Source organism: Ambystoma mexicanum, chromosome 12 (genome assembly GCF_040938575.1).
Source record: "Ambystoma mexicanum isolate Mex_15411 chromosome 12, UKY_AmexF1_1, whole genome shotgun sequence".
NCBI lineage: Eukaryota > Metazoa > Chordata > Amphibia > Caudata > Ambystomatidae > Ambystoma > Ambystoma mexicanum.
Genome location: NC_090936.1, coordinates 150,746,655 through 150,759,555, shown reverse-complemented (window position 1 = coordinate 150,759,555; position 12,901 = coordinate 150,746,655). Strand labels below are relative to the sequence as shown.

General features: G+C 43.3%; 1 protein-coding gene across 3 annotated transcripts in view; it reads right to left on the bottom strand.

Moving 5' to 3' along the window:
* TTC38 (tetratricopeptide repeat domain 38) overlaps window positions 1-12,901 on the bottom strand; it is a 549,973-nt gene that overhangs the window by 315,602 nt on the left and 221,470 nt on the right. For all 3 annotated transcript variants that reach the window (XM_069628191.1, XM_069628193.1, XM_069628192.1), the window contains one exon: window positions 10,441-10,516. In XM_069628191.1, the coding sequence (XP_069484292.1) occupies window positions 10,441-10,516 (76 nt within the window). The remainder of the gene's footprint in view (window positions 1-10,440; window positions 10,517-12,901) is intronic.

Below are 12,901 nucleotides of genomic sequence, written 5' to 3'. Positions count from 1 at the left end.
CTCGTGATTGTCCCGATATGGGTCATGCATTACCGCACATTATTTTACGCAGCTGATGCCGTGATTTTATCCACCTCAACGTATGGTCTAAGAGCAAACTTGAATTTATTTATTTAAAATGTAAGGAACTGGAGATAAAAGTTATACACCAATAAAACAAAGAACAATGGTATTTAAATCCGAGTTCGATAAACACAGCGGATTGAACATCACTGTTGACAATTGTGAATTGGAACAGACATTATTTTATGATTACCTTGGAATTGGGTTTCAGGAAAATGGTGGGCTGAGCCTTCGGCTAAACAAAGCCTGTTCCAACCTTGGGAAATATGCGGGGGCCACAAAATCCTTCTTCCGAAGACATGGTAGCAGGGCGATTTTGCCTGTCCTTGAGCTCTATAATAGGCAGGCGGTCACAGCCTCTACCTTTGGTGCTGGGATGTGGGGCTATTGCTCCTTGACTGCACTTAAAAGAACAGAGAATAATGTTTTGAAGAGTTTGCTTCCGTTGCCATTTGGTGCTCCATCCGCTTTAGTACACTAAATGTATCCCTGATTGAGTCTCTTGCCTTAAAACCTGTATTTTATTGGCTAAGACTGTGGTCTTCTGAAGATTTGGGCAAATATCGTGATGCACTAAAGCACCCCATGAGTTTGGATGGGGGGGTTCCTCCATTCTATGAGTTGTATACGTCAAGAAAAAGTTATTTGAATTGAATTTGGGTAAGTTTTGGGAATTCACAGATAAGATTGGAAAACACGCTTTATCCAAGACTTAGCAAGCTGTATTATTAAGAAAAAATGTACTGATGATCCGAGATGCCAGAAGACTCTCCTTGGGTTCGGATTACCTGAGTAGTAAATTATCCTTTGTGTTTGAACCTTTTCTGGACTATATTTATCCTCCATATGAGAGACATATCACCATTACATTTAGGCTGGGAATACTCAAACTTTCACTTTTCAATAAACGTTGGAACCAAGGAAGAATGGGGACTTGTCCCCTTTGTGGAATGCTCATTTACCCAGAATTAGGGGCTTTAGGCTTTCGTAATCTAAGACCTCTTTTTAGAGCTGGTAGTGTATAGCGGATGTCTGAAGCTCTAAACCCGTTATTTTCATAGCGCCTGGTTGCTCTGAATCAAACTATCAGAGAGAATTGGGAGATAATGTTACCATAAAAGTGTCTCTATATAAGGACGTGAACAGCCATATATTCTAATTGATGCTGTGGGCTTGCTCTCCTCTTAGATTAGATGATTACCTTCTGTTATTTATATGGTTGAATTAGGTTATTGTTCATTGCCATAGATTGTATGCAGTAAAATCAAAGATTTTTTTTAAAGTTTAGTTACCTGCCAAGATTCACTTACCTGAAAATGCCTTTTAAGTTTGATACCTTTACTCTCGTAAGAACAGTCCTTCAAAGTAAGAACTTGCCACCTACTATCTTATGAGCCACACAGCCCCGCTAAATGTGTGACCTTGATTGGAAAGCTGACCACTGCTATCACTTGGAGAACCCGAGAGACTCCTTGTCATTTCTGTTAGTGGACCACTTGGACCGTACACTAGTGCTCTGTATCCTAATAGTCTATTCTCTGCAGCTGATGCATGACACAAAGGAATCTTTTTGTATCCTTGGATGGCACAATCTGTGGAAATTCTGAATGTGTTAATACTGGCTATATGTGATATCGCTCATTTTTCACTGTCCAATGCATCAACACCACTCTCCTGCCACCACAACCGCCAACTCCTTTTAAACTCCTGTTTGTGCATTTGTTGACATAATGCAAATACATGTTATTTGTCAAGATGGTTCCCTTAACTTGTATCGGCAAACCTGACTGATCTTTTACTGTTTTCAAACCTCCTATTGCCATAACTGTTGTGCCAGGTATTCTAGCAGTCACTGCCTTCTCAGTGGGTGTTAGTGCCAGCCCACTGTGCAGGCCACTGTGTCTGTTAAAAGTGCCTTCATTTTGGCCAGTATTTGTTTGCCTTTTTATATGAGCCCAACTTCTTCACATCGTCCAGAGTACATTGCAATACACCAACAGCATTAATGTTATTTGCAGAATCTTGCCAAACGGCATAACGCTACACCATGTATGTTGAAAAGTTCCTACACATGCTCCTCAATTTATGACACATGGGCCTCTAATTTAGGATCTGAAGGCTTTTTTGAAGTTGCCACTTCTTACATCCATGTCCTGCTTTTCACCTTTCTGTGTCCTTCTTGCTTGAACTACTGCAGCAATATGCATGCTGGGGTCACAAAACAAATACGTGATGCCTATTTTTCATGCATTTATCCACATGCGCACATTTTATATAAGTGTATGCAATGTGACAATGCACAAATTTTGCGTGAATAATATATGTGTTCCGTGATGATATCTTTCCACACAACAATATGAGAAGCGTAGAAAAGGTGTAGCCTGTGGCGATGAACACGTTTTGCTTGAGAAACTTCTGCATCCTTGACAATGTGCATGATTCACAAACATCATGAGATGCAAGAAAAATGCACACGTCTTCACTGACTTTGGAGCTTTTTCAAGCATCGTTATGAAATTTGTGAAAAGGCATGGGTTCTGTGATGTTTGCATTTAAGATCTAACGTGCACACTGATTTCAAGTGCACATTTTTAATTCATACATATCAACAAGCATCTCACAGCAACTCTTAACATACATTCTTTGTGAATTCAAAACCAGCAATGAGAGGAGTAATTGCATAAGCAATATGTGTAATCACATCGAGTATGTGTACTACATATAATGCACAGATGTTTGGTGAATTGGGCCCATGGCGTTCACTTGAGAGGCTAAGAGACACCTTACATGGGTGGACACCCCAGAGGATGCATGCATGAAAGATATTTTAACATATTTATTTCTCTTTGAAGGAGGTGAGTTTGAAGGCATCCCTATTGGGTAAGTTTAACTGAAGAGAGGTTTTACAGCACAAATGTGGTAATATGGGATGTAAAGCAACCAAGTGCAAACTGAGTTTGAAGAACTTAATGTCCCAACTCCTAATCATCCCTACCCATGAAAGTACCTTTTGAGTTGCACACAGCCTCAATGTGCTTTGTAGAATCCCAGAATGCTTCTTTGTCCTTGCCTTAATCTAGACTTCTGTTGATGTCTTTGCCTTTACCTTGGCATTTCCTTGCTTCCAGGACAAAGAGATGGTTGTGATATTGCTAGCTCGGCATGACCTGTAATGAACCCCTCTTGACTCAGGGGTTTCTCTTCAATGTACAGATACATGTGCACCCCCCCCTAGCTTCCAACCAGGGTCCGTATTGGTAGGCCACCCCGCCCCCAACTTGGATTATCAAAGGGTTTGTACGTTTCTTTAGCTTGGTCTTGTGGCATTGCAGCTGCCACCACAGTCTGGGCTAGAACTCCCCTCTGGATTCTCCTGGTCTGCTTCTCTTCAGATCTGGTTCCTTCAATCCGCTGAGCCCAGGCCTCCTCTCAAAGCCCATTCCAGTATGGCGTCTAATCTTGTGTGCTAACTGACACATCCAACTCCTTCTACATCTCCTGGTCTCTAGTTGGCCTTCTTGACTTTGCCAACACAAATTCTGACTTGCTAATATTTATTTTCCTTCGCCACTTACTCTTACTATTTTTCCTTTTTAATTTAATGGTGTTACAGCTTGAAATTCAAACTTTTCTCCTATACAAATGAACATTTTAACAACAAATCACAAAATCTACACAATGACGATCACCGTAGTCAATCTATCCAATAAGCCATCACCCTATTACATTTCCAGAAGTAATATTTAAACAATTCTTATCAATTTTAAAAATCTCCATTAAAAAGCTGGTTCTTGCTGGAATCATCGAGATCTTATCCCCAGCAATAATTGTATTCCCAAATTCATATTCAGGAACATGGCCAATGTCATGAGACTGAAAGACTAACAGACGTTTTAGCAGATAGCATCTTACACTCCCTGATTAAGTGACGCAAGGTTTCCACCATCTCTGGTTCTCTGGAATATCTGAAGATTCTTAGCTCTCTCCGAACATTAAGACAGGCACCTGTTAGTTCATGGGTTGGTAACAAAAACCATGCCCTATGCCGTCTGTCAGGCAATTTTCCCATGTTTAGGGGAACAAAGTTCAGCGGTTTGTCCATATTTAAAATATGTTCATAAAAGTTGTTATTTACAATTTTATCTCTTGTTGCGTTCCAGGCAGCTTTCCAAAGTTTGGATATGTCCTCTCTTGGGTCAGCTAGAGGAACTTCTGTTTTAAGCCCCACCTTCTCCAAGAAATTATTTATGGTGGTCACCCATCTGGTTCCCTTATCACCGCCTGATGGTGAACTTCAAACGAAGAATCAATAGTGGGGACCAGTATTTTCCTATATAAGGCCAGAAATTGCCACACAACTCTTGCCTTAAGGGGTAAAAGGCTCGAATCTCATCACTGCTACCAACACAACATTTGGAAAATTCAGGACCTGCCTCCAAGAAAGCCGTTCTAGGTGGTCCCAAATATAAACATCAACAAGATTAAATAGTTCTGCTCCATAGAGAAGTGTGGGTTCCACATTTGACTTAACAAAATGTAAAACCGGTAATAACGAGTAACTTCCAAAGTGATTTTTTATTCTCTACCCTTGCCCCGCCAGAGCCGTACGCTTAGTGAAAAGGTTAGAGTAGCAGAGCTCCACTGTCTTTTTGGTATACATCTGAAAACCCAAATAGGTAAAGCTTGTAGTTGTCTCTAATGGGATTTTTTTTTAGCATCCATTTATGGGTCTGAGTCACAGAGCTTTTTCCTATGGGACTGCACCATTATAAAACGCTTCTGTGAATCAGTCCTTAAATCTCTTACTGCATAGACTTTGCCTTGCACCAAAGCTAAGGATATCTGTCTTTAAGAAACTGTCAGACCATTTGCCCACACATATGCGTGCAAGGCCTCTAGCTGACGTTGAAGCCCAATTGGAGTTTGATCCAACCTTACCAAATCGCGTAGACTAGCCAGTTGACACTTCTGTTACCCAGTCCAGGCAGAAACGGTCTTAGCTTCTTCAAACGGTCCCCAACATCAGCAATAAAGAAGTTAAACAAAAAAGGTACCAATAAAGACCCCTGATGAAGAACATGAAAGGTCTGAATTAGGTTTTGTTAAGGCACCCTGTGAATTTAATCGAATTACAGTTCTCTCTGCGGAACATTGTCCTAACACCCACAGGGGCACAAGGCTTCCACCTCCTTTTATACAGGTGCTGATAGAGTGATTAGAGCATTGATAAATTTGATATGTAGTCTACTTCGGCATCCTTTTTCCCTGTCTCATGACTGGCCCTTGCCCGTGACTGCTGGGCCTAGAGACCCAAGCTACTCCTCACTGATGAGGCCCAACAAGGCCGAAACATGTTTGGGGACACTTGTGGTCTCGTGCAGAAGGGCTGTGACCTAGCAGTTTGGGCTGGACTGTCCCTTTTACGGTGGGACCAAGCCTGATTTGCATATGGTTTTTCCCCTTCTGTAATGGCTTGGCAGGCGAAGAACGATGGTCTGGAAGGTTGCCCAGAGCACCGCCAGTGGTTAAGATTCAGTCTAAACCTTCCAGCCATCACCTCTGTGTTTTTGCCTTGCCTAGGAATTCCACCACCTACTTATGTGCATGTGCCTTTCTTTCATTTTAACTCAGTTGTTGTGGATGCTTAAGTGGGCTGGATCTGCATGTGCTTCCATGTTAGAGTCTGGCACGTGTGTCATGGTGGCTACCAGAGGCACTGTTACAAGCCCTTAGTTTGCAGGTAAACATTACCCCCAGCTGTCAGCATTTGCATGCTGAGCAGAGGGGTAGACTTTCTGATGTCTTATGATGGAGAGGTGGAGGTAGGGAAAGGAGTGAGAATGTGAGTATGAGGAGTGAATGGTACAACAGGGATAGACAGGTCAATGAGGGTTTAAGAGGAAGTGCCGGCATCAGTGAAAATCAGAAAGTCATACCCCTCATAAGACATAAGAAAGAGATTACATTTGCCTGCAACTCCCTTTTAGATACAATATCAGGGTTTATGCACCCAATGCATGCTAGATTTCCTAAACTTCTCCATGCAAGGAACCGCAAACGGTGCCCGAAGTATTCAAGAATCACTTGTTTACCCTTGAAACTTCCTAAATCATCTTTGGGCTGATTTTCTTTCAGGGTTTCCCTTTGGGGAACCCAAGGCTGACCTGAATCTTGCTCTAGACCTTCTTCACTCTCTCTCAAGAGGTACATATCTCTTTGGGAAACATACTGGTCCTCTCCTAATCTGGCCAAGCGCTGATCCCCTCAATCACTCAAGGGATTACTGGGTTACCCCTCTGAGAGATCCTTCATTTAGCAACTCCAGGGGCTGCATCACAGAGTGTGTGGCTTTCCCTGACACCCAAAACTTCAGAGTCTGCCCATTTCAGTGATTAAAATGTGACCTCATTACACACACAAATTCATATCCCTACTCGCACAATGTGCCATTGACTGCAGTCTATGGGCCTCATCACAATTCTGGCAGTAATCTGGTGCAATTACCGCCGAGCAGAAATAGCATTACCGCCTGGTTGTGCAGTGGAATTAGCGCTGCATCAGAACCTGGTGTGAATGCGCCCCATCCGGGCGGTAATGCTATTAGCACCCGCCGGTAACTGTACCTAAATAAGAGCTACCGCCGCTAAAGCGGTTCTAATAGCGCTGTCGCTGGCAATCCCAGCACTATTAGTGCCAGTGGAAATTGCATCACCACTGGAGCAGGTAGCATTGCAGTGGCCATTTAGAAAAACACCATTCATTGAATATCTCCACTTCCTGCAGCCATCCGGTCCCGGTAACAAGTAAAAACGTCCCAGGAGAGGATAAAAGGCAAGGTGGCTGAACATTGCACGAAATTTAGCGCGGGGGAGCTGGTGGTCCTCACAGATGATGTGAATGCTCACTGTAAGGAACTTTACGGCAGTCGCCAACGAAGACCACTGGGCAGCGCAGGCCAGCCATCTGGAATTCCATCTCCCAGAAGGTGACAGCAGTTTCAAGCGTACCCCGCGATGGAGACGACTGCCACAAGTGGTGGAACGACCGGAGGGTCAGGGTGTGGGGACTGCTGTCCCAACACTGCAGGGAGTCCCTGGCGACTGGAAAAGGCACTATTGAGCCACTGGTCCTCACCGCCTGGGAGGAGAAATGCAGCACAGTGCTGCACCTCAAAGGGATAGAGGGGGTCGGCAGTGAGGAGGCGGGTGCCATCAGCCAGGAGGCGAGTGAACCCCCCAAACACAAATGCATGCACAAATGACAGCCCAGCATAAGATGCCCCAGTGGACAGTGACACAAATCAGCAGACCCTGAAGCAGGGCATGCCAACAGGGCAGAGTAAAGGGGTGGCACATCAGCCACCTCCACAGCAGCCATGTTGAAGGACACCAAGGGCACCCCTGAGCGTCACAGCAGGGGGAAGGGCAGGCGAGTGCACCAAACAAATGCCATGTGCACCACAACCCTACTGGCGCACCCTGTGCCAGCGAGATTGAGGTGTGTGAGCGACCACAACACCGTGCAGCAGTCACACCAGCATGTTGCGGGCCCAGTAGGGCTGCCCCATGTCGGGATGGCAGACAAGCCACAAGGAAGTACACGTCCCACACACTGACAGGTGCCCAGCCTGCCAAACACCATGCAGCCCTGCTGGCTGCACAGCGGTGCCCCATAGAGCCAAGACAATGCCATGTACTAAGCCACCCCTCACCCACCATGTGAGTGCCCCGCAGGGAGGGAATGTAGGGCCATGAAGGCTGACAAGCATGCATGTCAGACGTAAGCTGCCCCAGCATGGACACCCTTCCCTACCCACACACAGGCCATGGGAGTTCTGTGCTAAGTTTGTGCTGAATTTCTCTGAGAAAACGGCAACTTGAGGAAGGCCTTGAAGAGGTGTAAGGAGTTTGAGTGGTCGGAGGTGATTGAAGAAGCATCCAAAAGTATTAAAGAAGCCATAACCAAGTCTCCCACGTTACATAGGTTTGAAGAAGGGGCCACCACGGTGTTGACTGTGGATGTGAGGAGCTTAGATGCGGAACTGAGCCAACGCTAAGGCAACTAAGAGGTGTCCATTGCATTTGCCTCAAAAGATCCCAGTAAACGTGAGACAAGGTTTTCTGTAATCAGTAAGGGGGCATGGGTGTGTTGTTGGGCAGCAAGATATTTTGATCATATTTGTGGGGTATACCATTTGTGGTAAGGAGCGAACACAAACTGTTGGTGAAGTTGTTTTCTACCAGTGGATCAAGCATGGCCACTCCTCGTATTGCAAGGTGGTTGGCTAACACTTAGGAGTTTAACTTTCAGGTTGGGCATGTGAAAAGGAAGGACAATTTGGTAGCAGATTGTTTGTCAGGGTTACTACCTTTGGGAGGTTTTTGGAAGGAATCAGTGGAAGAAATGGAAAAGTGGGTGGCGAGCATTGGTGGGTGTGGTTGTGCCAGAGGAGGAGTGAAAGAAAGCTATGGAAGAAGAGAAAGAACTTAATTGCGTGATAAAGTGCACGCAGGAGGGGTTGTCTGGGGAACCTAACTGTGATGTTGCGTTTAGTATGGTTAAAGATGAGCTTGCACCGTGTGATTGGGGTTTAACGAGGAAAGAGAAACCTATTTGTCCTCTTAAAGTAAGGGAGAGAATAGTTTTGAATGCATACATGGGGCATTTGGGCCATAATGTAATGAAAAGGAGACTAAGAGAAATACTGGTGAGCGGGATGGTTGATATGGTAGAGAGGGCAGTGAAGAATTGCCATGCGTTTGAGGAGAAAGACAAAACCAGGAGGGTGGAGCGTGTACAACTTAAGCCATTGCAGGTGCTTTTGGATGTGCAGGAAGAGGTGGGGGATCAAGGTGATGGGTCCCATGCAGAATGTAGATCTAGAATGGCGATATCTTATGGTGATAGTAGACTACACGTCAAGGTGGTCTGAAGTTAAATTTGTGGGTTATGGGGCCACAAATGTTGTGATAGACTTTTTTGTTACAAGTGTGTGCTAGAGAGGGATTCCCAAGTACATTTTCAAGTGACAATGGAGTGCAACTTAATTCCACAGAGATGAAAGAATTTTTGGATGTGCCTAGAATAAGGAATTTCAGAACCTCACTGTGTCACCCACAGGGTAATGGTCTTGTAGAAAAAAGTAAACAGGTTGATCAAAGATAATTTACATCTGGCATTGGTATCAGAGTTACCGTGCAAACGGGTGTTGGAGGAAATGGTCGCTGGGTACAGAAATACGCCTCATCCTGCTAGGGTGTACATGCCTTTCGCAATCATGAGGAGAAGGAACATGAAGTCAGGTTTTAGTCCCCCATGGATGGGACGGAGAGGAGGATCATTTTTGATGAGGCCGCAATAGTTGAACAGGTACATAGGTACCAAACTGGGTACAAAAGAATATATGATCACAAGCAACGAGTGAGTGAGCAGAAAGCGGATGTGGATGATTTAGTAAAAATCAAGAAACCGTTTAGGGTAAGCAAGGAAGGCAGTGCAGAGTGGAACGCACTACGTAGTGTTGGATGATGGTCGGAGGTGGAACAAGAGAAGAGTGGCCAGATGCGATGGGCGCACAGGTGTGGTAAGTGACAGAGAGGATGCAAAAGATGGAGAGGTGGAGGTAGGGAAAGGAGTGAGAATGTGAGTATGAGTAGTGAATGGTACAACAGGGATAGACAGGTCAATGAGGGTTTAAGAGGAAGTGCCGGCATCAGTGGAAATCAGCGCATCATGCAGGCCAGAACTGCCCCCATAAGGCGAAAGAACTATGAAATGGAATAGGTGCATGTATGCAGTGAGCCCTGGGAACCTGGGTATTTCGAACTATAAGCACACACATGGAATTCTGGGTAAAGGTATTAGGTATTCCGTTATTATTAGGTATTTCTGTATTATTAACAAATGTTAGGTTTTAGTGTGCCATGAAATCTGCGTATGTATTAGGTTACTATGTGATTTTTACAAGTGAGAACGACAAGGTTCCCCAAAACAAATTAGTTTAATGTTCTATTAGTAACAAGTTATGTTCTGAGTTAAATGTTGTTTCATTTTGCACACTTAGCTTATTAGTTGTGCTATTATGCTTCTGGAATAGCTCAAGATAAGTGTGAAATGGGCATATGTTGTAATATGGTACATGGTTGCCACCAAGTTCCATATTATTTGTGAGGGTTTGTAGAGGAAACCGTTGGACTTAGAGTCATCAGATTGTTCCGGTACAGCGCTCCTGTGAATGTACCTACTATGAATAAACCCATTCATCTGGTGTCTGTGTGAAACCTAAGACACATGCTCACATTTCAATCGACTTACATAATTTATCAAACAATACAAATCATGTTGCACAAAAAAATAACGTTAGCAATGTCTCTTTACCTCACTGGCCATCTTGTAAGCCTGGTCATAAAAGTTTGTTTCCATCAGTCCAAAAGAGTACATGCTCCTTACATAACTAAGAAGAAAGGCAAAACATATTGTATAACAGCTTATTTCAAAAACATATATAACACACTCCCACACCCAAGAAATCAGTTATTATAAACTATGTGTATTATTATTTAGACCATTAGAATGATAGCTCAATACCCGGGAGCTCTTATGGTTTGCTGTGGAGGTTTAAGGTGCTTGGTCCAATCTTGAAGTCTCAGAGCTAGGGATCATTATCTGAGATTCAGCTACATGTTCAAGAGCGCTGTGTTGATGGTTGAATGCTTGGAGATTTCTGGGTTTAATATGGTGACTGCAGTTTCAGATCTTTAGTCACACAACCTGCTTCTAATTAAGAAACTTGTTAACTTTGGTAATGCTCTTTCTGACAAAACACCCTTCCTTCCACTGATTGTTACTCTTCTGAAATTGCTGCAGGCACAGTTGGGCCAGAAAACTTTAAACAGCCATCAGGGGCATAGTTGTGACCTCATGAAAGTCTCAGTCAAGATGTCATTGGCACCACCAACACAGGATGTGATATAACGGATTATATAACGACACAAGACCCATGCATCAGTTCTACGAAATTTCACATACTCAATAGAAGCCGGGATTATCATAAAAGGGGAACAGAGGTTTTGAGTAATTATAGTATTCCAAATCCTTGAATGGTCGTTGTCAGATAAACTGTGTACATCATAATAGTAAGTAATTTGTTTTTCTAATGAAAACAGTATTCCCTCCCAAACCTTTCTAATTATTGCATGTACTCCCAAAGCACTGCCATAAAAAGGGATGGTGGGAAATATATCAGGAAGAACCAAAGGTCTAGAAGTGAAAATGCTTTCAGATATACTTCCAAAAAGGGAGGCTGTAATTGCCAAATAATGCAGCCAGTAATGCGTGACAAAAACCATATAGACAACCAAACGGCTGTCTGAGCAGCGGTCAACAGGGGAGCACTACTTTGTGTGTGTTTTATAGCCGAGAATTCAACTTTTCACATTACATATCAAATGTATGCCTTAAAATAATTCACAATTTTGAATACTTCAATAGATAAACAAACTTTATGTCCTGCTACCAATCTCTCCCAAAAGTTATCAGAAGTTAACCAATGTTCTTTATCAATGAATCAGGTAAGCAGCTTGACTCTCATCTCCCAGGTCCCCCAGCACTCAATCATTATGTGTTTCAGAGGTTTTTTTCCTGAATTCGCACATAAAGTACAAAGATTATCCTTATATAAATGCTTGTTCCGAATAAACTGTATTTCTCCTGTGGGTGACAAATTAAGGTGAACCCTTAGGAATTCTGACCTCCAACATGAATTAGGAAAATGCCTTAAATACATTGTTAGGTACCCTCTGAGTTTGTCATACAAGGATAACCAGTTTGCTATTGAAATGCTATGCATCTCTGACATTGTGCGAACCCAGCCCATTCTGGTCAGAGCTTCCATAACACCCAAGGGATTCATTACAAGATCATTTTCAGAACGGGCGCACCCCTGCAAAATTGTCACCACATCGATCTTCAACTGTACAAGAAATTAATTGGATGCATTATTTAGCAGAAGACCAATGTCCTCCGACAAAGAGTTCTTTTGAGGGAATAGTATCAGTCTATAAAGTGAAATGACCTTCCAGTCTATATAAGGCAGCATGGATTGTAGGCCCAACTCATACCTCAAATTTGCCATCAGGAGACTGAGGTAAACTCAGCACATTCTTCCATAGTTTCCCTTCTATTGTCATCCAGTTTATTGCTCAAGATAGAGGATGTATATCAATTCCACAAGTAAGTGATGGTATAACCTTACCTAAATAAAACTTCACTGAGGGAACTATTGAGAATGTACAATATGTACAGAGAAGCATCTTCATTTGGCAAGACAGTTGGTCGAGTTTGTCTTCTACTTCCAGCTCTAGTTGAGCAATTGTGGGATAGGACCTCAGTTTGAAGCCCAAGTATGTGACCTCTTTTACTAAGGGGACCTCTTGATCTTTTAGTGTCCATTTAAAATTGGAGGCACGCTTTAGAAACTTACTATGTTAGACTTTGCTGGATTTATTTTTAAGTCGTTTGATGTTGCATAATCCCTGAAGCCTCCCAAAAGCCGTTGGAGGCCTATCGGAGTATAGTCTAAGAAGACTAAATCATCTGCATAGGCGATCCAATTAATCCTTTCGGAATCGATCTTTGGGGCTACCATAAGCATGCTGATCTAATGCTTCCACCAAGTCAGCTAGATACAAATTAACGAGGCAGGGGGCATTTATGCACCCCAGCCTCATGCCTCTCTCAGTAGAAACAGGGGCGAATAGATGGCCTTGAGCATCTAGCCTAACCTGTAATCGTTAATGTTAATCGAGATTCACAATTCTTGCTAGAAGAGACATAGGCA